Source organism: Mirounga leonina, unplaced genomic scaffold (assembly GCF_011800145.1).
Source record: "Mirounga leonina isolate KUSES-001 unplaced genomic scaffold, KU_Mleo_1.0 Mir_168, whole genome shotgun sequence".
In the NCBI taxonomy this organism is placed as follows: domain Eukaryota; kingdom Metazoa; phylum Chordata; class Mammalia; order Carnivora; family Phocidae; genus Mirounga; species Mirounga leonina.
The window spans coordinates 47685520-47712170 of record NW_023270426.1 but is presented as its reverse complement, the minus strand read 5'-3'; the positions used below and the strand labels follow the sequence as shown (position 1 = coordinate 47712170).

The window sequence follows — 26651 nt, the reverse complement described above, 5'->3', positions numbered from 1 at the left end:
AAAGGGGGCAAATGGTAAATTTTCTTGAGTAATCAATTGGTTCTAAATTAGGTGGGCTGGGGCTGGAGAAGGGGGGAAGACCAATATGATGTGATGGGCTGGCTATCTCCAGTCTGGTGGGGAGAAGGGAAAGGGAGAACAAAGTTGCTAGAGCAAAAAGAGAGGATCTAACCTTGGAAGAGAGAACCTGGGAAGAAGTGTGAGCAGGCCCCAGAAGAAGGAACAGCCTGCAAGAGGGAAGCGAGTGCACAATGTCTAGGGGAGTGCTGTCCAACAGAACCTCTGGTGATGATAAAATGGTCTATATCTGTGCTGTCCAATAAGGTAGCCACTAGCCCACCATATGTGGCAACTGAGCATCTTGAAATGTGGTTAGGTATGACTGAGCAATGGAGTTCTTAACTTAGTTGTAGTTATTTTAGGTGTAACTATAAATAGCTGAGTATGGCAAGAGTGTTACATAGAACGGTTCTGGAAGTCATGGCCCACCATTGCTTGCCTACTCAATGGCTACCTTCCTTTACTCTTGCTCATTAAATTCAGTTTTATTCAGGTAGTCAGAAGCCATGTGTTTTAGGGGAGAGAGAACTCCTTCTGAGCTCTCTAGAGGGAGGGGAATGTTATCAGTCTAAGCCAGAAATGATCATTACATTCCCCTTGAGAGTGATTGGTTGAGGAATAGGCAAATAATGCAAGTCCCGCTAGTGAGATGTAACAGGAAGTCTGCCAGAGGATTCTGAGAATGTCCTCCAAAAAGGGTCCTAAAGAGGGCATAGTCTGTCTTCTGGTTCTTATATTTTTGTGCGAATATCTGATGCTTCAACTTGCTGGAACTCTCTCATGCCCCTGAGGGGACAAAGGCAAGTCTGCTGAGGATGGCCGATGTGAAAGGTGGAAGGAACCTGGGTCTTCAGTGACGTTGACTGGCTATGTCATAACCAACCTTGGAATTGTCTTCGTTATAGGGAATAACAATTCCCTTTATTCCTACGGATATTTGAAGCTGGGGGTTCGGTGACCTGCAGTGAGAGGTATTCCTCTGGGATTAGTCCGTGTTTCTGCCTTTGATAGCAGTGCTACGAAACACAGCATTTTTTCTCATCATTCTTCTCAGATGACCATTCCAAGCAGCCACCATCAGACAAGTGAGTTAATAGGCTAGATAAAAATCTGTTTGCTATTCCTGTTCTAGAGCAAAAGAACACAGACACGTGCTCTGCCCCCAGCTCCCCCACGAACACTTTCTTCCCAATGGTCCTGGCTAACAATCAGAAAGTGTTCCTGTAACATCAACAATACCTCAGGACCCATGATCCCGGCCCACAGAAACAATTCAAATAAGCCCGAATCAAGGGAAACAGATTTTCTTGATGCCTAAGCATCGAAAGGACAGTCCTTATTTTTAAAGGGTCAATTCATGCTTAGAAGAGAAGTCAGTCGCACGGCAATCTTTATTTGAATATAATGGAGCAAAAAATGCTCTTTTATTAATAATCCGATGTACATTAAATATCTTTGCAGCTGTTACATGAGTGTTAGGTATCTGGCAAGTAAATGTATGCACACTTCCACATCTGATAGATTTATGCTGTACACGAGTCATCCCACACGGAGCATGCCCGTTCACAAGGATACGCATGGATGTCTCGGGACATTTGTTAAAACATACTTGGTCAAACATTTTGGCTATCGGGAATCAGACACAGAGGAGCATACCAGAAAGATGAGTTCACAATAGGACCAGCTGTAGGGAAGATGGAAACTCCAGAAACCTGAAACAGAATTTATTGGGGTTCACACATGCAGCACATATATACAGTACAAGTGGGGTAACTAGAACATTCACAGCAGGAGGTCTTACAGAGCAGTGAAAACAGGAAAGGAACAAGACAGAACAAAACAAAACAACCGAACGCCAAAACCAAGGACGGGACCCCTGCCAAGATCTCACTGCAAAGGAGAGTGGATGGTGGGCTTAGCATGTGTCCAAAAATGGAGGTTTACCTGAAAGAAAAAAAGCCCTCGCAGGACTTTATTTACAGTATCTAGACATCAGTGAAGGACACATGATCTATTCAACATGTTCCCGGGTCAGGTCGAGGATACATAACCACTTTTTAGATGTCATAAAAGCACGTATCAAGAAAGAACATTTCTTTTTTCTTCTGTTTGATTCAGGACATAGGATTTGGCACAATAAATGTCTAACAACAGTGGTGGAAGTGAGATTAAGCAAATCTGTCCAGTTCTATCCAGGCAGGCCTGGTGAATGTCAAGGGCAAGGAAGGAGTTTCCTTCTTGGACACCTACTTGGGTGTGGGAGGGGAGACACTTCATAGCTTCAAACGAGCTTATTTTTGTTCGCACAGCATACATTAGTCAACTTACTGTACATTCTCCCCGAAGGAGCAATACCCATAGGAAGCGGCAGATTCTCTGCACGGTGGGTCCTGTTCTGAGTCAATACAAATGCAGAAAGAAACCCTTCGTGTACTGACGTGAGGTTGAGCTTGCTAAGTCTTTCCTTCCCTCGGACACGTGGGCGATGCTGACCCACAAACCTACAGGACTCAATTTGGTGTGGCCTGGGTCCGTGCTGTGGGAGGCCACACAGCGGTCGGGGCTTCGGGGCGAAGAGTCTGCTCGGCAGCCTTGGTAGATTTCCACGGTGTAAATCCTCCCCTCCACCCCCACCGGCTGATTCCAAGCTATGAATGTGACGTCACTGAATGTGGAGTTGGGAAGATGTGTGCAACAGTCTACAGCATCTCTACCATCCAGAGACCACAGTGTCCATCACCCCAAGGACACGGGTGATGCTAACGTGTGGTAAAATAATTAGAAAGCGATGACTTTCGCATATTTATTATTGTAAGTTTACATAGTCTAATGTTTAGTATAATGGCTGTGTTTCCCAACTGGCTCACAAAATGCCCGAAAGGACTGCCTCTGGGGAACGGGTTTGAGTCTGCTCCCGCACATCGCTGGCTTTCGGGGCCCCCGTCCCCATGAGCAGGCTCCGCCAGTCACTCTACACCCCTGCTTCTAGGGTGGTCTGCTAGGCTGGCGTTAAGCCCTGTCGGAGTCTGAACAGAGGGCCGAGGGCTGCTTTCTCCTCCTCCTAGTTTTGGGCACTCTTGGCTCTAAGGGGAGTCTGACTGGCAGGGTAGGCAGGGAGCGGGCAGCCTCTGCAATGTCAGCATTTAAATCGGAATAGAAAGCCCCCAGCCTTTGGCACCGAGCAGACCCTCTGCAGGCCTGGAGCAGCGCCCCTACCTCCCAGGGGTCAATGAATTCCGAGAGCCTTGCTGCGGGCTACCTCGTCCTTCTTTTGGGAGTCCCATGCTAAGGTCTCAGACTTCTGCCCCAGAAATGGGCCTCTTTCGGGTCCCATGCCAATGGTGGCCATCTCATCACGCACGGGAGGGAGAAGCAGCTAGAAATCTCTGGTTCACGGAGCTGTGTCAACACCCACAGTCTGGAGCTTAGACTCCCCGCACCCACTGCCATTCAACACCTTCTTCACCCTTTGGGCCTCCACCAGAGGCATGGATGGGCGCACCCTTCAGTCCCAAGTGTGCCAGGAAAGCTCGGCCTGGCCTCTGTGCACGGCTGGAGTGAAGAGGTGACCAGAGGAGGCAAGGAGGAAGAAGAATAGATGGAAAAGAAAGGAAGTGAGTGTGTACGGCCGCGGGGAGGTAAGGAGGAGAGGGTTTGTGGGTGAAAGAGGAAATCGGGGCTCCCAGAGGGGAGGGGGTCCCCACCAATTAATTACTCTCTCTGCTCTGCTTCCCCTCAGGCCCCAGAGCCCCAAAGGTCCTTGTGCCTTCAAGACACTTGGCAACAGCTCTGCACTGGTTTTGAACTGAAATCCGAAAAGCTCAGGCCACTAACGGTCAGAACCCGTTTTCTGGGGAGCTTATCTGCCGAGGAGAGAGGGGGCAAAGCGTCTGCAGCCTATCTGCAAAGACAGTGGACGCCAGTCTTCAGAATCAGAAAGGAAACAGCTCGGGAAGCTGAGGCCAGGGCACAGGGCTGCCGCTGAGGGGGGCGCTGACTTCGCTCTGGGCCAGACCTCCCAGCCCCCACCTCTCGTCTCGGGCCATGGAAAGAACTCCGGGACTTTAAAAGCCAGCGTCTCTACAGAGAAGGGGCGATCTCTGTGGCTGCTACCTTCCCTTGAGTGACACCTCAGTGCGACTTCATGCCGAGGCACTCAACGCAACAGCATGTGTGCCTTCATCTCTCTCATTTCCCAAGGATTAGTTAGCAGTCCCTCCAACAAAGGCCCAGAAACTGAGGGGCCTTCTCCTCCCATCACAGACAGTCCCAATGCCTGAGTAGTTTCTCGACTGCCCACCGTAGGCTAGGGCTTCTTTTAAATTTGGGAAAACAACACTTGGTGTTTATAGGGCGGGGGCGTCCATATGAGACCCCATAGCCGCTGTTTTCTCTTTCACGCCCATTTCCTCTGCCTTCACTCAAGTCCCTAAAGCGTTCACTAGCGGCTTATAACCCAGCACAGGGAAGAGCTCCATCAGTATGTACTGAATAATCACATGAAAGGACAAGAGACCAGGCAATGCTCTCGCCACCTCTTTGCCCCACCCAGCCTCGCCGGCCTTAAACAAGGGCCTAGACAGATCCACGAACCGTATCCTTGTAACTCAGAATTCTGGGATTACTGAGATCTAGGTATTGTCGGAGAAAGAGCCAAGAAGGCTCTGGCAAAGCTGTGTCTGGTTGGTGGGATGCTGCTGATAGGAGGGATGGAGCAAGAGAACATCACACGGAGAACTGGCACTCCATACCCGGGACAATAAAGGGACACATATGTCTAGGAGACACTGAGAATTTTCTTTTGTCTACGTCATACATACTACAAGGAAAGCTTTTCTCAAAACATACATCGTTTGGCAGAAGCGAAAACCGTAAGAAATGTATAGTTCATCTGAGTGCCCTGTGGTGTAGAGTTCTTTCTGTTGTTGCCACATAACTTGTGTTTCTGTAGCTTTGGTCACTGAACTAAGTTCAGCATGACATGGGGGTTAGAGGAAAACCAAATATACACCAATATGAACCTTACCAACCAACCACTTGTCTTTCTAGGATACCAGGTAAAAGCCAAATTCAGACATCTCCGACTTCAGAGCCTTCAGTGCATTGAACAGATGAAGAAAGAGATAAGGGCCATTTTGATATTAAATAGAAAAGACTGGAGACTGTCATATTCTATTTTGGTTGGCAGAGGGAATCAAAAGGTATGCCCACGAAATGACTCTGAAATGATCCCAGGGTTTAGAAAGGCTCCAGTGTGCCCTTCACTGGAAACTTCTCTGCGGTATCTTGCACTGTCTCCGACACTACCTTTCTTTCCCCACCTCTCCCATGATCTCTAAAGACATCCAGAGAAGCAGCGAAGCAGGTTTTGGTGCATACCTGCAGTCTGCTTTGGTGAGATTTGTAAATGAAGGTGCATTTGCCAACTTAGGGGTATCAATTCAAGACTCAGTTTCTGCAGCCCTAGGTCTTCCTATTTCAAGAACAAAAGGGAGAAAAGAGGACAGCTACAGGGACAGCCTTTGGGAGAGCATGGTGACCAGAGAGTTTTCTAACCGTGTCCATGGCGGGGGTGGGTCCCTTTCCTGAGCAGGCAATGATAACCATCAAACCAGCACTGAGTGGAGATAATGTTCAGGATCCTAAGAAGCGGGCAGCACACACACAATATAGGAACTATGTTTTCTGGCCTATTCCTAGGGGCTTCCCAAACAACCTGCCTACTTGGTAATTTGTCCGTTCCTAGACTAAACCTATTTGGTGCTTGCGAAGATGAGTCCAGCATGAAGGAGGCGGCTAGGGCCCATCTATCTTCTCTCCCAGGGTCACTACTCTGGGTGTAAGGTGATCCCCGGCCTCTGGGTTTGGCATTCTGGATTGATTCCAAAGAGCTAGGAGGACATTTTGGATAGAAAAGGAGTCAGAAATACAGGAGCAAGTGGAACGGTTTCCTAGGCTTCCCTTTTGGCACATACTCTCGTTTTTCTTCTTTTGTGGATGAAACGAGATGTTGGTCACAGGTCCCGGCGCCAGCAGGCTGCTCCGTGGACAGAGCTGAGTTCCTGTGTAATCTCACGGCTCTATCTTAAGCCGGCTAACCCCACAACAAGCCAGACAGGCCCTGCCACATACTTCGGGGACAACCTGAGCTCTCTCAGAGAAAATCAAGGTGATGGGAACAATGCAAAGGAGGCAGAGAAAACTGCGTGGAAGGTGGAAAAGGTGGTGACCAAGAAGGTTTGTGACCACAGACTGTCCAGGAGATTAGAATAGATCCCTCTTGGGCCACCTGCGAGGCTTGGATCAAGTGACGGGAAGGCCAAGAAAGGCCCTTGTGAAGGGGATGTATGGTGTCAGGTCTCACAAAGTGGGGTTCTGCTCATTTAATCTCATTCTGACCCAGCCAATGTTCAAATAAAACTCTGCATCTGCTAAGCTCTGCAGCTTGGGAGACTTTGTACATTTAGTGCTACAACAGACATGTGAGACATTTATGATAGTGGACTTTGCTTACCGGACCATCTTAACTTTCAGAAAGCTAAGAAGACTAGAGACAACGACATCCATGCACATTTCTCTTGCTTCTGAATGGGCTGATGAACAAACACATCTTACTTTGGTAGTTGTGATTGTACATGCTGTGTTCAACTAAAACAGCCCTGCTCGGGTCCTCACATGCGCCTTTTTGAAGAAGATGAATCAAGGGGTAGGTAGGTAGGGAAATGAATCCACGTGGAAGAATAATATACAGGCTACCTTCCCGGGTTGTGTGAATGCTAGCTTTGTTCTCCAGGAATATTACAGAGGCAGAAGTGAGAGGCGGTTCCGTTTCTTTCCCTGCTTTGCTGGCATCAGCCCAAGAGATCTCATCTAGTCTTGTCTGATTCTCCCTCTTTCTGCCACCTTTGCAGTTTGGGGTTGGCGTTTTGCTGATGTTCTGGCCCTGGGCTGACCTCCCCAGGGAACCACCCTCTTCCTGCCAGCCTCCAACACCAGGCTGCCCCCTTTACAGACCTGAATGACTTCAAGGGGTGATCGATTCATGGCTATGTTCATGCAAGAAATGTTTCACAGAGTCAGAACTCTGCACTCTGGAGCTCCAGGAGCACCATTAGGAAGGGGAGAAGGAGGCAGAAGGCCTTTGGGGTCAGGATGGGGCTTTGAAGGGAATGGCTATTGGAAACAAAGGCTCTCCCTTCCCGGGGACCCGGGGCTGCAGCCTGCTGGAAATGCTATAATAAGTAACAAGGATAACCCTTTGACAAGACAGAGTTAAAAACAGGAATACTGTTTTAATATGGGATTTATTCCTGGCTGCTGGTCACTGCTGCAAGTCTATAAGGAGGCTTCAGATTTCAAAGAAGATGAATAAAAAGGATGAGCCTGGAGGAGGGGCAGGCCTGAGGGGTGAGAAGGTCGCAGAGCTGAGAGCCCGTGGGAATGTCCTGCTGACCTGTCTTCCAGGGCCAGGAGGATTCCAGAGGTAAAGCAAGCAGCCCCAAACCACCTTGTCCGCCAGAGGGCCCCTTGCTTGGACTAAGCCGGCTGGGGTTCCACTCAAGAGCTGGCAGCCGGGAGCACAAGGACTAGTGGAAGCTAGAGGAAGAAGACCCACTTCAGCGCTACCAGCTAGAAAGCCCAGTGTCAAGGGTGCGGGGGCGCCGTCCCTCAGAAAGGTGGTACCCTCAAGGCAGCATTTTGCCTTTCCAAACGCCTCTAGAGGGTGGACTTCTTCCTCATTTGCAACTTACAACAACGGAGACGACCGACCATCTCTAGACTGAACACAGTTTGGATGAAGGGCAGAATGAGGCAGGCAGACCCAGGGTTCGGAAAGTGGCTCTCTCTCTTGGAATCTGCTCCCTGGCAAGATCAAGGGTAGCTGGGGTGGGGGCGGGGAGGAGACGGGGTTAAACAGAGGCAGAAGATCTGTCTCTGATCTCTGATCTCTGATCTTCTAACATTCTGGCCCCCAGGCCACCATCACAGACACCAGCGCGACTCCCTCCTCAGATTTTTCAGGACTGGAACTGGGCAGAAAGCTGGTGTATGCCGTTCACTCAGATCTTTGCTGCGCAGGGCAGAGCCTTTCTCCGTCTTGTTAGCAAAGCCACCTTCCCTGTCAGGCCTCAAAAGAGCCCCACCCAGCTCCGTTTGGTGACACATGGTTTTCTTTGAAAGGCCCTGCTGTAACAGCAAGAATTCAGCTGGGTGTCCTTTTCTAAGTAAACAGGAAATATCACTCTGTTTGAAAAAAAAAAAAAAAAGAAGAATCCCTCTCCTCAGCACCAATGCAATATATGCCAACTTGTATTTCCCGTGAATGTGAAGTCAGAAGCAGTATCTATTTCTTAGGGCAGCATAGGCTCCTCAACCTTCAGGGAGCAGGATCTCAGGGAGGCCCGGCTGCCGAGGACACTTCAACAACGCTTCCACTGACTGACTGTTGGGAGCCGGGAGCATCCCAGTTCGGAAGGGAAACAAGGCCTGGAAAACACTGCACACTCACATCTAAGGGGCAGGATGGTATGCATCTACATTTCAGTCACGGCAAGAGTTAGTGTTCTGCTATTTTACCACCTTTTGAGATCTGAAAAAAAAAAAAAATCTGAAGCCTTGAGTCAGTCCAGAGGGTCGACACAGGGCAGGAGAAAGAAATGCAGTATTACGGATGGCTTGTTCCCCATTACATCAGGACCTGGGTTCGTGTGTCGGGCAGGCGCAAGCCCACCAGTCCTCCACACACCAGCACAGTGGAGGCCAGCAGGATGGGGATCGATTTGGTGAAGCTGACCAGGGAGCCGAATATTAAGTTTCCAAGGACGGCCGCTGCTTTGCATAGGGCATTCAAGAAGCCAAAACCTGTCGCCCTGCAAGGGGAAGAGACACAAGACAAGGTTGACAGAGTGACTTCCCAGATGCAGCCTTAAACACAAATGTCCTCAAGGACCGCCAAGAAGAGTTTTGTATCTCATGAAGGCAAGTAATGGAATGCTTGCTAGCCCATCCGGAGGTAGAGAACCTCAGCTCTTGGTACTGGTCCTTCAGCCCTCTGCTGATTTTCTCCTCACCTTGACTGATTCTTATTCTGCCCAGAAGTTCCACTTTATCGTGAACAGAAAGAAAAAGGAAATTTCAGGGCAAAAAGTCTCTTCTCTCTTCCAGAGTTAAATTAAAAGACAGGACCATATATTTCTTAAGATTTTTTTTCCCCTCCCTCTTTCCTCATAGCTCCATTAACGTGTGAGGTTTTAAATAACTAAAATCATGGAATTTTCAGACCAAATCAGGGATGACTGGCTTGTGTTCCTCATCTTTCAGGTGCCGTAGAGGTGAATTATCATGCTCTCTCCACACATGTTTTGGGAGTAGGCAGACACCGAATGCTGAGCGGGGGGGGGCCACCAATGAGCTAACAGCACTTCCTCCATCCTCATCAGAGTTCTGTGTGGAAAATCACGTCCAGGAAAATATTACTGGCGAGAATCCGGTCATCGGCCTAGAGAAGCTCTTGCTCATTCTGCTAGTATTTGAGTGTGATTTTACTCTAGGAAACTTAATTTTGCTCATGAGGGTACTGATGTCACGACATACTATGAACGTCCTCGGCCTCTATGTCAGTTCACTTTCTTGTCCATCATGGATACATCTGTGTGTTCAAGGCAAATTGAATGCAAGATCATTGTTGGACACCTTTTTCCCCCTCCAGAGGGAAGTGCATTTTATATGCTGTCAAATGTAGCATCCAGTACACCTCTTTCTTTGATTTGTAAATGGGTAAGTATGGGCTTTCCTTCGGCCAGTCACAACTGCCCATCACTCTCTGAGCTGTTCCTAGTGCCATTTTGTACAGAGTGTAGATATTCACTGTGGTTATTATCCATCCACCCCCCTTCCCACACCACAGAGAGGAATACGCTGAGTTCCTACAGAACTCAGCCTGTGACTCTGTCCAGGGCCAGTGACTTCATTGGTCAGTACGGACCTAAAAAGAGGTAGCAAGCGCTAACTTTATTTCTGGCCAAGACACCTGGAAGGTAGAGTAGGCAGACCTCGGCCGTGTGGCAAAACTGCCAACTGTGTGGAATGTGGAAGGGGTGTAACAGAATCTCTGACAGAAAAACAGGAACTCCTTGAGAAGAGAGTAAGCTAATTTTATATGCTTCTTCTTGTTGGCTTGTTTTTAAATAAAGAGACTAGTAGTAGCAACGACCACTAGAAAGGTAAGATTTAATGTACTGACAACTATTTTCAAATGAAATTGCTGGAGGCGGGGCGCCTGGGTGGCTCAGTTGGTTAAGCGACTGCCTTCGGCTCAGGTCATGATCCTGGAGTCCCTGAATCGAGTCCCGCATCGGGCTCCCTGCTCGGTGGGGAGTCTGCTTCTCCCTCTGACCCTTCCCCCTCTCATGTGCTTGCTCTCTCTCATTCTCTCTCTCTCAAATAAATAAATAAAATCTTTAAAAAAAAAAAAAAAAGAAATTGCTGGAGGCTACCTGCTGGGTACCGCAGAGGACTTCAGTAGAATGACACCATCATCCACCACCTCCCCCACCTCCACGGAGATGCCATGAGGCTGAACTCCTCGTTTGTTCAGTAACACTTTTTCGAGCAGTTTTAGGTTTTCAAAAAAACTGAGTGAAAAGCAAAGAGAGTTCCCACATAAACCTTCACCCCGCACCCCTATTTTTAACATCTCAGTGTGGTACACAGGTTTATAATTGATGAACCCAATATTAGTACATTGTTATTAACTCAAATCCATAGTTTAAGTCAGGGTTCATTCTGTGTTTTGTATTCTGCGGGCTTTGATAAATGTATAAGGCCATGTATCCACCATTACAGTATCATACAGACTCATAGTTTCACTGCCCGAAAATCCCTGTGCTCCCCCTATTTATCCCTCCCCTTTCCCCAGTAACTCTGGCCACCACTGATCTTTTTACTGTCTCTAATTCTGCCTTTTCCAGAATGTCAGATAGTTGGGAGTCCTATAGTAGGTAGCCTTTCAGATTGACCTCCTTCGCTTTTTTTAAACCACATTTTAGTTTCTAGATTCTAGGCTCATAAATTACCAAATACATCTTCTGGTAGTAAGATAAACTGTATCAGTCTGGGAAAAATGGCTAGTGTGTATGGTGCTGATAAGAGGAAAACATTCTTCCGTAGGAAGAAGTCTCTCGATGCTGAAACTGCAGAATGACCCAAACAGAGTTTACAGCTGGGTTAAAATAACTGTATTTTCCCAAGCCATAACTCTGAACAGGGTATAAAATATGGGTGGCTATCTCCTTATGGTATGGACAACTTCCTGAGATTTCTGGACAGCGCTGAAGAGACACGCATTGGGAGCATCTGGTATCTGAAGCTTAAACAAAAAAACCCAAAAAACGAAAATGATCAAATTTTTATATTCTATGACTCTCCATCTTCATTTATCGAACAGAGACAGTTCCTCACACGAAAATCTGGTATGGATACGAAGCATATAGCCTCCTTAAATTAGCATTGGCATTTGAGAAAATGTGATCGTCCTTTCCTTGGATAAGTAAATTCTTTCTTCAAATACTTGTGATCTGGAGGGTTGATTTCCCATGCATCAGACACACAGCTGTGTTACCAAAATCATTCTCGAAGTAGCTCTCCCTTGCTGGTTGTCTGTTTATAAAGTAAATAAGCTTTCAGTTCATTTACTCCCTTGCTCTTACTTAAAGGCAAGCCATGAACTTCTACAGACACACAAAGTACAAGTTACCCCATGCTCATTAAGTCCTCTGAGGGTGGGGAGCTGAGAGTTTGCAGAGCTCAGCATTTCGCTGACTTCTCAACAGCAGGACAAACTACTGAATTTTCTTCAGGCCAAAGATGTTCTGTGCCTTCTCTTAACTAACAAGTACCAAGGAGAAAGAATGAACTGATCTATGGTCTTTCTATAAACTCCATCCCTTGTTCCCCTACCTCTCCAGCCAGAATCCTTTGTTTTCAATTCTTGCTCAACCTACTTAAATCTTTTACATGGAAATTCTTTCCCCAAACAGTACCCTGGGACCCCGGCAGCCCCGTTCCACATTTTATCACGGTGGCCTTGTCCTGCACCATTAACTCCCTCTGAGAGCCCAGTGCTAGTGCAGGGAGCTGGCTCACTGCGGTGCTCAGGCTCCGCTGCCAGGGGCGTGGCCTCCAGAGCATCCCTTGCTGGGCTGTGGCTTCTCCAGGGCCTTCCCAATGGAGTGGGTCCCAGGGCATTTATATCACTTTTAGCTTTGGTTAGAGGCTGGGAAAAGGAAACCACTGGCACCATTCTGGATAGGGTGAGGAAAGTTTTGCCCTCACATTTGGCCTCTTTCTTAAATTTCGTTTTTCTGACTTCAATGCAGGATCAGCGGTGGCTTTTACGGGGCTCCTGGGAAGAAGCAAGGGATGCTGAATAATAGCAACAGGTAGGCCGTGCCCGGCACATGGTAGGCGCCGTGCCACTGTGAGCCATGGTTTCAAACGCTGACTGAAGGATCCGTCCCATTGATTGCTGAAATCAGGAAAACAAATTAAATGCTCATTTTGAAAAGGCCTGAAATGGGGTAGATCCAGACTCAGCTCATGGAATTTACCTTTTAAGGGGTAAAAGGGAAGCATTCTCTTTGCTTAATCTAAACTTTTGGAAAGAACTTTTTCTGGACAACTCAGTCAAATCACTCGTAGAAGTTAAAAAAGGAGGGACGCCTGGGAGGCTCAGTCGCTAAGCGTCTGCCTTCGGCTCAGGTCATGGTCCCAGGGTCCTGGGATCGAGCCCCTCGTCGGACTCCCTGCTCTGCGGGAAGCCTGCTTCTCCCTCTCCCACTTCCCCTGCTTGTGTTCCCTCTCTCGCTGTGTCTCTCTCTGTCAAATAAATAAATAAAGTCTTAAAAAAAGAAGTTAAAAAAGGAATACTAGGGACTTAGCAAGGGGCATTTTGGAAAGTACAGGCAGTCCTTAAATCAGTAATATCATAACCCCGTCTCATCTGCAGGGGAGATGTTCCAACACCCCCAGTGGACGCCTGAAACTAGAGATAGGACCGAACCCTATATATACTATGTTTTTCCTATATATACTTACTCATGATAAAGTTTACTTTATAAATTAGGCTCAGTCAGATTAACCATCACTAACAATAAAGTAGGACAATTATAACAATATAATAAAAGTTAGGTGAGTGTGGTCTCTCTCTCTCAAAATATATTATTATACTGGGCTCACTCTTTTTTTTTTAAGAATTTAAGTAATATCTACACCCAATGTGGGGCCTGAACTCATGACCCAGCCGTGAGATGGAGAGTCCCTGGTCCCACTGACTGAGCCAGCCAGGTACCCCTGTCCTCACTCACTCTTCTCGTGATGACGTAAGACGAGGAAATGCCTACGTGAGGAGATGACGTGAGGTGAGCGACGCAGGCACTGGGACGTGCTATTAGGCTACCACTGACCTTCTAACGTTGTGTCAGGAGGAGGTTCATCTGCTTCCAGACCTGAGGGGACATGAGTCACCAAAACTGCATAAAGGAAAACCTCAGGTAAGGAGGAACTACTTTACATTGTGCTCTAGGGATTCACCCAGAAGTTGGCTCTTGAAAGCACAAAATGAATTTCATTTTTTCTCATGGAAACAGCATTACAAACGATGGCACGTTTCCCAGGTTTATCTAAAAAAGCTATTTCACCACTGGATCCATCCAAGCGACTGGACTACCATGCTAAAAGCACTAGAAACCCCTTGAATATTTGTCTACGAGGCAAAACGGCCCTTAATATGGTCCTAATTTACACATTCTTCTATGCATTTATTCATTTAATGGTCATTCATTAAGCTTTATGTGCCACGCACTACACTAGGCACCAGGGAGCCCGAGATTAATATGACAAAGTCCCCTTTTGCATTAAGACAGATGCAAAAGGATCATGGTAACACAACATGCTAAGGACAGTAATACGGCCAGCCACAGCGTACTACGGGGGTGCAGCGGATGGGAGGTGATCTCAGGGTGGGGGTGCGGCACTGAGGGAAGACTTCTCAGAGGGGATGGAGGTGAAGAGAATTCATCTAGAAGGAGCAGGAGCTCACCAGGTGAAGGATGGAAATGTGGACAAAGGTGTTCTCTGACTCTCAAAACACCCTCACATCTCTCTAACTTATCTCTGTGGTACCCCACTCCGTCTTAGACACCCCCACAAAGGCCCCTTGAGCGCCAAATGGCCTGCCTTCCCCCAGTCCCCAAACAAGTGTCCCACGTCCTCGGCTGTTTCAATGTGGAGTCAGAAGAGTAATCTGGTGGAGCTCGGGTGCACGGCCCTGTATGACCACAGTCTCGCCCAGGGGAGCTCAGAGCTGGGGGCACCCCATCACCCATGCAGCTGTGACAACACGGTTGTGGAGACGCCAATGCCCGGGGCCACCCCCGCAGACAGTCTGACCTTACTGCTCTGATGGGGGCCCCGGCACTAGAGTGTTTGGAACTTCCAAAAACTGGTGTGTCCAGGGCTGACGACCCTGGATTCTTCCAGAGATAACTGCATTATTGAATTGATCTGGATTTACTATTATATGCCAAAAGGAGATTACAAAAGCAAAACACCTACTCCGCCCCTCCAAAAATTGGTTTTCACTTCTGAATCCCCCTTAGTGTGCTTCCAATCATATCCTTGTTTTTTATGAATCACAGGATTTATACAATTTTGCTTCTGCTTTCCCCCCAATCATTAATAAAACCATCCCATGTTGTTTATGTTTTAAAATGAAATGATGGGGCTTCTAACCATTATTTCTGTAACCATACCACTGGGATAATTAGGAGCTTTCCAAACTGGGGGAACATGAATGCTATTGCAATAAACACCTTCACACGCAAGACCTCCTTCGCTTGGATGTGTTCATTAGGAAATATCAGGCAGTGTAACCCAGGCGAGGGAAAGTGTTTATGATATGGTTGGGGTGGGGGGAGACTGTGGCCCCCAGGAGAGGAATCCAAGGCAAAGGCTTCATCCAACCTCTTTTCTTCCCCGTCTTTACTCCAGCTTACGCTGCTTTTCACAGCTTATTTCTCCCAGCGGCACTCTGTTTCTCACGTAACTTGAATCATTTCTTTTTCTTCCAACTCTTATGCAGCCACTGGGCAGGCTGGGCTCTGGGCAGCCATGAAGGTCCCCCTGCTGAAGGAGGTCTTCCTTCCTGCTCCCCCACTAAGGCCTGGCTTGTACCAATCTCAGGGCTCTCCTGTCTGGATTCAGCCTGATTTGGGGGCAGGATTGTAGAGTTTTTCCATCCATTCATCGCTGCCCCTTTAGGACAGGCACAAGATACTTGTGGAATTTCCTGACATCTTCAAAATATGCTGGAAGTAGCTTTCTGTAAAGGGCATTAGTCAGGCCATGTTTGTTTGCTGATTCCAGCCTACCCTCTTGCTTGTTCAGAGGATAGAACTCTAATTTCACATTCTTAAGTCAGAAAAAACTGAATTCAATTACTTTCCTGAGCTTCAAAGAAAGAGAAAGTTTGTCTCATCCAAGTAAGTAGTGTGTGTATGTGTGTGGTCTGTGTGTGTCCTCCTTAACCCGGGAAGACGGCATCCTATACCACTGTAAGCAGGGCTTGCCTTACATACAAGCGAAGAAGGACTTACCTATGGTTTGTGAGCCAAGAGGAATCCCTGGGCCCAAGGTAGCCCTCCATCTCCCTCCCATCCCCATCACCATCAAGGGTCTCCCTAGTGCTTGTGCTGTTGATACGCCAATATTCATGGTCAGGCCCTAATGGAAGTCTTTGGTCTTCCCCTGTATCTGATGAAGCTAGGTGGGAAGTAGGTGAGTTCCCCGGGCCAGAGTAGATAGTGATGGGATGAAAGCAAGCACTGGGAGGCAACTTGGAGTTCAGCTAAGGCCAGGATTCGTGAACAGGACTGTAGATCCCAATTCCCAGGTAAGCTTCTTAGAAGCCAATTCCCGGAGTTCTACCCCAGACCGGCTAGGACAGGGGTCAGTATGTCTGTACTGGGAGCAGCACCTCGGAGTCACAGACCTGGGTTTGAGCCTCAGTGACCCAGGGCAAGTTTCTTCCCCTCTCTGTGCCTCATTTTCCACTCTAGAAAATAGGGTAAGCCTCCTTACTCTTGTAGGCTTGGAGTGACGATCACATATGGGGTAAATGAGATGACCTAAATCCAGGCACCGAGCCTGACATACCTCCGTTTTGCAGATGAGGAAACCAAGCTCCAGAAAGGCTAAAGGACTGATCTAAGCTATCTTCTGGCGGCTCCAGGCCTCCTCCCCACTACTGATGGAGGAAGGCGAAGAGAGGAGGAGAAAGGGTTTCCAGTAGGCAATGCTGTGTGGGCCAAGGGGGAGCTGGCTGCTGAAGCATCGGGAGGTCACAGGCTCTGGACTGCAAAAGCAGAAAGGGGAGCAAAGGCAGCCAGAGGGAAGGGAAGAGGACTATCCCTCATTCACAACAGGCCTAACCAGCTTACCTAGATGGGGGAGGAGGGGTGCGGTGCTGGATCCCACATGGGAAGGAAAACCACAGCCCATAGCCAGGTGAATTTTAAAAAGCATCCCCTTCTCTTCCCTTACTTTCCCCTCCTCCCATTCACCTAGAGCTATGCAAATAAATAAGGAAAACAAAGTCCTGCCCTGAAGGAGCTCACACTGTAGTGGGTAATAGACAGTAAACAAACACACCCCTTAACATTCTATCATCATATGTCCTGGTGGTAATTTGCTTTAAAAGTACTTCAGTACAAAGAGGAGTTAAGTTGTTCTATACTCTAGAATTTAAAACATGTAAACCAGGAATCAAGAGGCCAGAGATAGATATTTAGGGCTTTACACATCATTTTAGAAATCTGCATGAGAAAGTTTGTTAATGCACGCAGAGACAATGTTTCATTGGTGATAGGAGTGGTTGGTATGTAGTTGACTGGAAAGAATGTTCTGCCCTTAGCACCATGGATGAGCAAGCATCCTCCAAGCCCAGTAGCCTCAAACTGGTGGAATGGTACCCTTGGCTCAGACTCCAGATTCTAGAGCCCACTGGTCCTGCACCCTAACACTTAAAGGCCTGACCAGACCCAGGGCTGATGGTCCTGCTGTTGGCATGTCATCATGGTCCCATAGCCCTTTCCTGTAAGGACTTGTTCAGCAGAGAGATGGACTTCCCTGGAGTCAAGAACAGGCTGTAAGACCGCTTCTGTGCCCGTTTGCACGTTCGGAAGGATTTGCCACCATTGTAATAGAGGCGGGGGGTGAAGGACACGTCTACTTCCTACCCCCTCACACTCCTCTTCTCACTGCCAGAGACGAAAAGGGTCTGACATTGCCTGAATGGCCAAAATGACTCAGGTCACATACATATATAATACAATGACAAGGTCTATAAAGATAGAAATGATAGAAAAAAATACTTCATGTCAAGATTGTAAAAAAAAATTAAGTGAGGTCTTTATCTTCAAAACCACGGATGCAGCATGCCGTCATTTTGTCTCTCAAACGAATAAGGCACAGTTTCGCTGAGTGGTCTCGCTGAGGTCACACAGCTGGTCAGTAGAAGATCCAGGCTAGAAGACCTTCAGGATAGAGCATGGGGAGGGGCTTCGGGTGGCTAATTCTGGGCAGATGCTTTGGGTTAGCTCATGGAAGAAAAGGATCTTCCCATGGCGCTGGGTGAAGCAGTGGGTGCCCAGGTCGAGCAGGGACTAGCAGGTGGGAACAATCACAGGCTGCCTTTCAAATGCTTTCTGAGGCCATGTCTGAAACTGTGTATGTGTAAGGGGGAAGAAGAGAGGGGGGGTCGGTGGCCAGAGAAAGGCAGGAGTACATTGCTGGACGAGTACCCGGGGTACAGGCCTGCTGGCTCGGGGACAGCTTGGGTTTCACCATTTACAAGGTGGGAGCTCCTCGCCCTGAGCTCCATGGAGAAGGGGTCAAAGTGGCCACTGGGCCATAAGGACACAGGAAGTGTCTCGCAGTGGAGCTCGGTCACCCCCACAGGGTGGCAGCAGGAAGTCACTGGCTGGACACAGAATGACAGGAAGGCAGAACTGAGAACCCAAATGACCCGGTGCATGAGTCTCTTACGTCAGGTGGCTATGTTTAGGATTTTCAGGTGGTCTAAAACCTTGACCTAAGGAGGAGAGGAAAGGAAGGGAGCTAAAGGATGGGGTTAACGAATACTAGGTAAATCCAGATCAACCTATCATTACATATTGTTTCCTCTTTGAAGATTCAAAGAGATGAGGGAAAAGTTATGATTTTTCTCATAGTTAGAATACAGGGGATAGAGTCTAACCAGCCCTGACTGAACCCAATAAATGGATTGTCTCTTGTGTTGGCATCTCGCAGTCCAAGGAGGACTGAGACAGTTTAGATGGTGGCAGCAGCTGGGTGTGGAGAAATGATGGAAAAAGGAAACTCCCCTGGACCAATGTGTTCCATGGGTGGGGCCCCCTGTTAGATTTCTGGCAAGCTGGGAAAATCTGTTCTATCTCTGGCACAGTGCTGCAGTCATATTTCTCATCTACTAGAATAATCTCATATCTTATCAGTTGCCCTTTGTTTACATTACAGATAATAGGTTCCCTGCTTATTTTTGACACAAGACAGGGGCTGATGTGTGTAGGGATGATTAGAAACTGTCAAAATACTATACAATGACTTGTATATTCAATAATGCTCACACTTCAAAGATCTATTGTTTCGCTCTGCTCTCCATTTCTTCCCTTACAATGCTTCTCAAAGCTGTCCTGACTTCCCAGCCTCACGGACACATACTCAACTTTGTTTGCTTTTTCCATCAGCCCCAGGTCCCAGCACGAATCCCTACTACTCTCTCCTTCAAGGCCACACCTCAGAATTCGGAGTCAGAGGAAGAAGCATCCTGCGTGGACCACTGAGTCCCAATCACTGTGGTCCTCAGGGACACTGGGAACCTGGCCTCCACGAGGATCCCCAGCTGTCAGTGCAGAGTTGGGATGAAGAGGGAGGATCAAATGGAGGTGGTCGGCTAGGGTGAGAGCTGGGTGAGCGTTTTTGGTTCTCTACTCTCCTGGCCTGAGTTTCTGGATTTCTACTATTACATGCTGCGCTGACTCTGGATCTTCTTACCTTGATGGATTTACCCCGACTCGACCCTTTACCTTTTCAGATACATCATTCTTCTGTAGGCCTCTGTTTTGTTTCCTTTGCCTTCAACTACCTGCCAGGCCACTCTAACCCTACTGCCTGGTCTCCACATATTGTCACCAGCCCGGGTGCCAGGAGAGTGATGTCATAAGAGTACAGAAGAACAAAGGGATGGCTGCTTGTCTTCAGACATGCATGTGTGTACACTCGTTGACTGTCCCTAAGGTCCTCCTGTCTCTACACATGGGGCCATTTCTCTCCCACCTGCGGATTCAACCCTGTCTGGGGTGCAGAAGTCAACTAAACCTCAAGGTAGGTCAACCCTGATCCTGCCTCAGGATCAACTGTTGCATGATTGGGAGTCTGGCCACTGGGATTTTGCCATGATACTAGTGAGCAGGCCCTTATCTTTACCGTCATGCCGGTAACTTAGTTGCTGCCATAACCCCAATTCAAATCATCAATTCCCATCATCTGTTTGGTCCACCAGCAGCATCTATCACAGCTGATCAATCCCTCTTCCTGAACTACTTTCTTCACGTGGTTCCTAGGACCTAACTCATGCCTTTTCTCTTTACCTCACTCCTAGTTCCTTCTCAGTCTTCCTTCCTCACTTCTCCTCATCAGCTGGACCTCTGAATTCTCCCGTGTCTCCAGACTAAGTCCTCAGAACTCCCCTCTTCTCTACCTACATGTTGTCCTTTGATGGCGTCATCTGACATCAGGACTTTAAATTTCTTCTCTATACTGAAAGGGCTCAAATTTTTACCTCCCACCCAGGCCTCTTCCCTGAACTCTGGTCTCATACATGCAACTGCCTAGTTGACATTTCCATCTGGATATTTCATAGCATCTCAGACTTAACAGGAAAAAACTGAGCTCCTGATGCTTCCTCCCTAACTTCCCCCTGACACAATCTTCCCTATATCAGCCAAGGTAGCCCCAGCCTTTCAGTGGCTCTAGTCAAAAACCCTAAAGTCATTCTGAGTATCCGCCCCGCGCCCCGCCACCGCCTACCCCCCATACCTCACATCCAATCTTTCAGCAATGTCCGTTGGTCTTCCACATATTTGCAGAATTGAACCAATTCTTACCACATCCACTGGCACTCCTGTCTCTTGCCACAACGGTTGCAATGTACTCCTCATTGTTCTCCCTGATTCCACCTCAGACCCTCTGTAGTATATTTTAAACACAAAAGCCAGTTCTCCTTTTAAACATACATGAGATCATGTCGCTACTTGGCCCCGAACCCTCCAATGGATTTTCATGAAGATCGAAGTCCTTCGTGTCTACTCTGCCCTATTGCCTCTTACCGTCCACCTTGCTTATGCTGCTCCAGAGTGACAAGCTTCTTTGCCCCTCCTCCCACTGGCCTCCAAAACTTACAGCTTAGGACCTTCGCACTCACTGCTGCCCCTGCTGTGACTGTTCTCTTCCCAAGTATCTTCCGGCATCTTTGCTCAAATGTCACCTTTTATAGTTGCATGTTCTTAGACCATCCTGTTAACAATTGTAAGTTCCAGTGTCCAACAGAGGCTGAGTGGGGACTCCAGGGCTCTCTGTGCCCATATGTAGCTTTATTTTTCTCTATAGCACTAAGGACCATTTGATATAACTACTTTACTTATCTAATTGTTTATTGGCTGTCTTTTCCAAGTAGGACATAAGCTCCATCAAGCCAGGGTTTTCTGCCTGTTTTGTTCACTGCTGTACCTCAAGAACGAGAGTAATTGCTGCCACATGATACATGTTCCAAAATCATCCAGAATTTAATGACTTAGTGAAGGAGCACTCTATCCCCCGCTCAGGTGTCTTTCTGGCATCCAAACCTAATAATCCAAATGCCTATCAGACATCATGTTGACATGAAAACCCAACACATCCACAATGGCAGCTCATTATCTTCCCGACCCCAGTCCAAACCTGTTCTCTCTCCCTCCTGTGTCCCAGTCTCAAAATGCCCAACACCATCCACTCAACTCTACAAGCAGAAACTGGAATCATCTTTGATGACCTCTTTCCTCACCCTACCATCTAACTTACCATGAAGTTTTGTTTATTGTATCTCTAAATATCAGTGAACATGTTGAATGTTGATTTAGCTCCTTTCCCACCCACATTTTTCTGGTTCACATCACTATTTTCAGCATCCTAACCAGTCCTCCTGCCTCTTTTCTGGCCACCAGAGTAAACTTCTAGCCCTTCTCTGAGCTTGTCCCTCTTCTTCCTAAAATACTTCAAGGGCTCCCCATTGCCCATAGGATGATGCAATTTACAAGATCATTCCTGATTTGTTCCTTGCTTACCTCTGTTAACTCTAGCCTCCAGAAATTTTCAGATAGTATTTCATATGTCATCTGAGATGTTCTTTCTCCATCTCTTTGCTCAGCTATCACCTACTGTTTTTCAGGTCTCAGCTCAGATGGCACTTCTTTCAAGAAGCCCTCTTCTCTGCTTTCACAACACCATGTACTTCCCTCACAATGACCCTGACACCTCACTCTATTATCTGATGTTCACTTGTCCACAAACTCTGTGAGAGTAATGACCACAAATGGCTTATTCATGGTTGTATCACAGGCACTCAAAAAAAAAAAAAAAAAAGGCTGAATGAATAAGTAAACAATATTAAAATTCATATGGAGATGGAGTAGTCATACTTTCATGAGCATTCCCACTAACTACAGCTAAAAATACTGGATATTAAAAAGCAAACATAAGAAGACTCTGAAAGACAGAAAAAAGGCAGAGATGCCAGGGACCGTAGGTGAATTCCCTGCATTTTCTTTTGCTCCACTGATCTCAGACAAATCTGAGTTTAGGAGTGGTGAGTTCCCTGCATTTTCTTTTGCTCCATTGATCTCAGTCTCGGAACTGAAGAAGATGGCAATGTGGAAATACCATCAGCAACAGATTATTTAAAAAGCCCCAACAAACCCTGTTCTCTCTAGCCAGAGGACCAGGGTAGGGGCAGCCTAGAAAGACAAAAAATGTTTAGACAATAATCTTTCTCCTCCAAATGAACACCAAAAAAATTATAGCCCAAATGCCAGCCATACCAGCAAAAGCCTAGGAGAGAGCCTAGACTTCCACCCTCACAAAACTGTGATGTGGTGACTCCATATCACCACCGAAGTGGTATCAGGGAAGGCTAAGTAGGGAGTTTCATCCTTGCTGGCCAGTGATGAGCTCCTTCCCTTCTCCCTTCTTTCCGTCCATAGTATCATGATCGTGAGGGGAGCCTGGACTCCCACTGCTGGCCAACATGAATGAAGATATCACCTGCTCTTGTGTGTCAACAGAGGCTGAGTGGGGACACTGGATATCTACCTCCACCAGGCAATAATTAGGCACTGTACCCTTTTCTCCCCACAGGGAGGTGTCCAGAAACTAAAGGTTTACAAGAGATTTAAAATCTCATACCGGGGGCGCCTGAGTGGCTCAGTCGGTTAAGCGTCTGCCTTCGGCTCAGGTCATGATCCCGGGGTCCTGGGATCGAGTCCCGCATCGGGCTCCTTGCTCCGCGGGAAGCCTGCTTCTCCCTCTCCCACTCCCCCTGCTTGTGTTCCCTCTCTGACTGTGTCTCTCTCTGTCAAAAAAATAAATAAAATCTTTAAAAAAAATAAAATAAAAAAAATAAAATAAAATCTCATACCGTATTGCATGGAGCACTGGGTGTTATAAGCAAGCAATGAATCATGGAACACTACATCAAAAACTAATGATATACTGTATGGTGACTAACATAACATAATAAAAAAAAATAAAGTCTCATATCATAATAGGAAAATGACTTTTCAATTGAATATCACTCATCCTAAGAACAACTGGGAAGATCTCAAACAGACTGAGAAAAAACAATTAAGAGATGCCAACCTAGAGATGACAGAGATGTTAGTATTTTCAGGCAGTCATGATAATAATGCTTCAGTGAGCAATCATGAACACACTTGAAACACATAAAATATAGAAAACATCTAGAAAAAATAGAAAAAAAAAAAAAAAGCTTAGCGATTAGGCTCAACAGCAGAATGCAGGAGTCAGTGGAAAGAATCAGGGAACTGGAAGAGAACAATAGAAATTTTCCAATAAGAAAAACAGAGCAAAGAGATTGAAAACAAATTCACCGAACATCAAGGACCTTTGGGACTATCACAAAAGATTTAATACTCATGTCACTGGAGTTCAGGCAGAAGAAGAGAAAAAATATTCAAATATATAATGGCTGAAAGTCTTACAAATTTGTCAAGAGACACAAATCTACAGATTCAAGATGCTGAGTAAACCTCAAACATAATAACCCAAAGAAATCCACACCAAGACCAAGAAAAAATCTTGAAAGCAGCCAAAGGAAACACCCCCTCATCTATAGGGGAAAACACTGAGATTGCTAGACTCCCCCCTCTCTACCTGTTGTACATGTTTTCAGAATTCCCCTAACAGCTTCTGAGCAGCAATGCCACCCTCATCCGCTCCAGGGAACACTGGGTTGTATCAGTCTTTAAAATCTTAGCCTTTCTGCATAATAACAGAAAACTTCATAGCATCTCCACTTTAATTTGAAGGGCTCCTAGATAGCTTCTTGATGGGGGCTGGTCTCTGGAAATAACCAACCATGTGAAGAGAGAGTTGAAACTTTCAGCCTCCCACCTCACCCCTGACTTCTAGGGAGGGGAGAGGTGCTGGAGATTAAATTCAGTCACCAATGCCCAAGGATTTAATCAATCATGCCTACATAATGAAACCTCTATAAATCAAGAGAGCTTCCAGACTGGTGAATGCATTCACCTGTAAGGACGGTGGTAGTGTACCCTAACTAACTCCATGGGAACATGGAGGCTCAGGCACTTCGGACTCCTCTGTAGCTCACCCTAGGTACTTCTTTATCTAGTCCATTATCAAACCTGTTCAGGGCTGTGGAAATTCACAAATCTGTAGTTGGCTGGGCAGAAGTGTCCGTTGCCTGGGCACCCCATTTGTAGCGCGCACCTGAAATGGGGCGGTTTTGTGGAACTGAGCCCTTTAACTTGTAGGATCTGATACCAACCCCGCGTAGTGTCAGAATTGGAGAACTGGTTGGTGTTGGAAAAGACACCATATATTTTGTGTGAGAGAGTATCAAAGAATATACTAAAAAGTTTCCCTAAGCTTCTATTCCAAAAAATGGGTTCCCTCACATCTCCGTAAACAAATTGGATCTTATAAGGACTCCACTAAAATGTGTTTGTGAGGGTCCTTCTACCCCCTTTTGTGCCCCTCAAATTATCATGTGCCATAACTGTCCGTGATCTAACCTGGGAGAAAAGCTGAAATGTCATCAGGCAATCATTATGTTATGCTTTCCTTTGATGCTGAGATTTTGAGGATTGAAGAATTATAGTGACATTGACACAGTGGAAAGGTGTGGTCTAAGCAATACATGTGGTCTCTGTCCTGGTTCCTAGCTCCTAAAACCTGAGTGAGAGGCACGCCTTCAGTTATTCATAAGGCACCCCTCTCATGGTGCCTACAGCTCTCCCAGACGTCACCTCCCTCCCTGTTTTCTCTCGCACAGCCACGTCTCCTACTAAAATCTGCGCCCACATTTAGTTCCGTCCTGTTCTCTGCTTCTCAGAGGACCCGAGCAAACACAAACAGCAATTACTGTTTTTACCAACAAAATCTGTTGAATTATAGCAGGTCCATGTTTCTCATCGGAGGAACCTGCCCAAATCATTGTTTCTTGCTTTTTGTTTTTTAAGCCAGATTTTGCCATAGAAGAATATTCATCCTTCCATCCCTTACAGTAGAGGGATAAGCAGCTGATTCATCTAAAATAGTATCAAACTCTTACACGTGTAACATAAAGGTACCCGGCTATGCCATAGTGTTGCTTTAACATTAAGGTGTTTATTTTAAATGAATAGTTTAATCCACATCTGGGCCCAGTTTGCAGGAAGAGAGGTTGATAAAAGAATGCTCAGTGGATACTGCAGAGTCTTAATCTTTTTTTTCTTTCTTTCTTCTTCTCTTTTTTTTTTTTTTTGGCAGCACCCTCATCCCAAGGCCCATGGCATCCACCTCAGGATCTCACTCACAGCAGAGAATTAATGTTTGTTGAATGAATGAAGGAGATGCTGAATGTGGAGTATATGGTTCCTTTCAGAGCCTAAATATTCAATAGGAGGTTACTGAGGGTCTAGTAGAACACTGGATAAGGACAGATCCATAAGAGTTTGAGATGTTCTGCAGGAGATGGGTATATAGTTCCTATAATGTTCCTATACGGTCAGTAATGTTGAAAATTCTTACCCCAAATGCCTCTGCATAATCCTAGGAAAATCCCTCCTCCATTTCAAAGTTCAGAAGATACTGACCCCATCCCTCAGCAGAGAAGGCTCCCATGGTGACAAAGTATACACAAAATAAAAGAAGGAAAAGGCCATTTGTCTTTGCTCATGTCAAATGGGAAAACAGGGCTTCTATTCTTTTAATTATTCAGCTGCTACAGCTCGACCCCAAAAGTCTATCTTTTAGTCCTTTCTCTCATATAAGATGCTTTTTACCTTCATGTTGAGACTGATGCATAACTTTCTTCTAATAGGAATCTTTGTTGTTGTTGTTGTAACTGGAAATATCTTGGGCTTTCCTCCAACAGACCAGGAAGGTCAAGAGATATGGTCTAGAGACTTCTCTGTGGTTGCTTAATACAAAGCTCATGCAGACACTTGAAAAGGAAGGTGAGAGTCCTCTCAGGACTGATTAGCAGCTGAAAATGTGGTCCAAGAGAGGCTATTAAATCCTACTCCTCACAACTGCGTTACAGGTTGCTCATATTGTCAGCCAACAAACTAAGTCATGGACACAATTAAATCCCTTCACTAGTTTCACTGCCTGATTACTTATTCCTGCTAGCAACTATATTCCCTGACATTTTCTTTTTAAAAGGTATGAGTGAAAACTACAACCTCATAAACCAGGTATTTTTTTTTGGATTTTCACTTCCTTTGGGAAATGACAGTTTGGCTTATTTTTCTATGACCTCTCTGTGGCCCCAAGAAGCCCAGAGTGCCTCTTCCCAGAGGCCCATTTCAACATACCTGCGGTCTGTGGGGTACAGTTCCACAGTGATCACATCCAGAGAGTTCCAGGCCGAGATGGTCAATCCATTATACAGACACAGCACGCCTACCATCATGGACTCACTGCTGCCCAACCAGAGGAAGAAACAGCTGATCCCCGAAAGCACCATCGAGCCACCTGCCAAAGAAGCCAACAAAAGGCTGCCACGTTTCCCGCCATCTTAGCAGAGAATGATCCTCGGGTCTTCGACATCTCTCAGCAAAACTGAATCCCAAGGGGAGGCCGTGGCCTGGACTCCAAAACCTCAGTGGTACAGGTAACCTCACCTGTAAAAAGGTTTGCCTCCCCAACTGCCTTCTGAACACAGCAAGCAGGAAATG

At 46.7% G+C, this 26651-nt stretch overlaps 1 protein-coding gene across 2 annotated transcripts in view; it reads right to left on the bottom strand.

Annotated features, from left to right (window-relative positions):
* Positions 1–1433: 1433 nt before the first annotated feature.
* SV2C (synaptic vesicle glycoprotein 2C) overlaps positions 1434–26651 on the bottom strand; it is a 205988-nt gene continuing 180770 nt past the window's right edge. Inside the window, exons 12-13 of one of the 2 annotated variants that reach the window (XM_035014672.1) lie at positions 26289–26448; positions 1434–8930 (exon numbers count right to left, since the gene is read on the bottom strand). In XM_035014672.1, the coding sequence (XP_034870563.1) occupies positions 8747–8930; positions 26289–26448 (344 nt within the window). In that variant the 3' untranslated portion in view covers positions 1434–8746. Of the gene's footprint in view, positions 8931–25260; positions 25916–26288; positions 26449–26651 lie in introns of those variants that run through there. The other variant, XM_035014673.1, reaches the window with a different exon arrangement.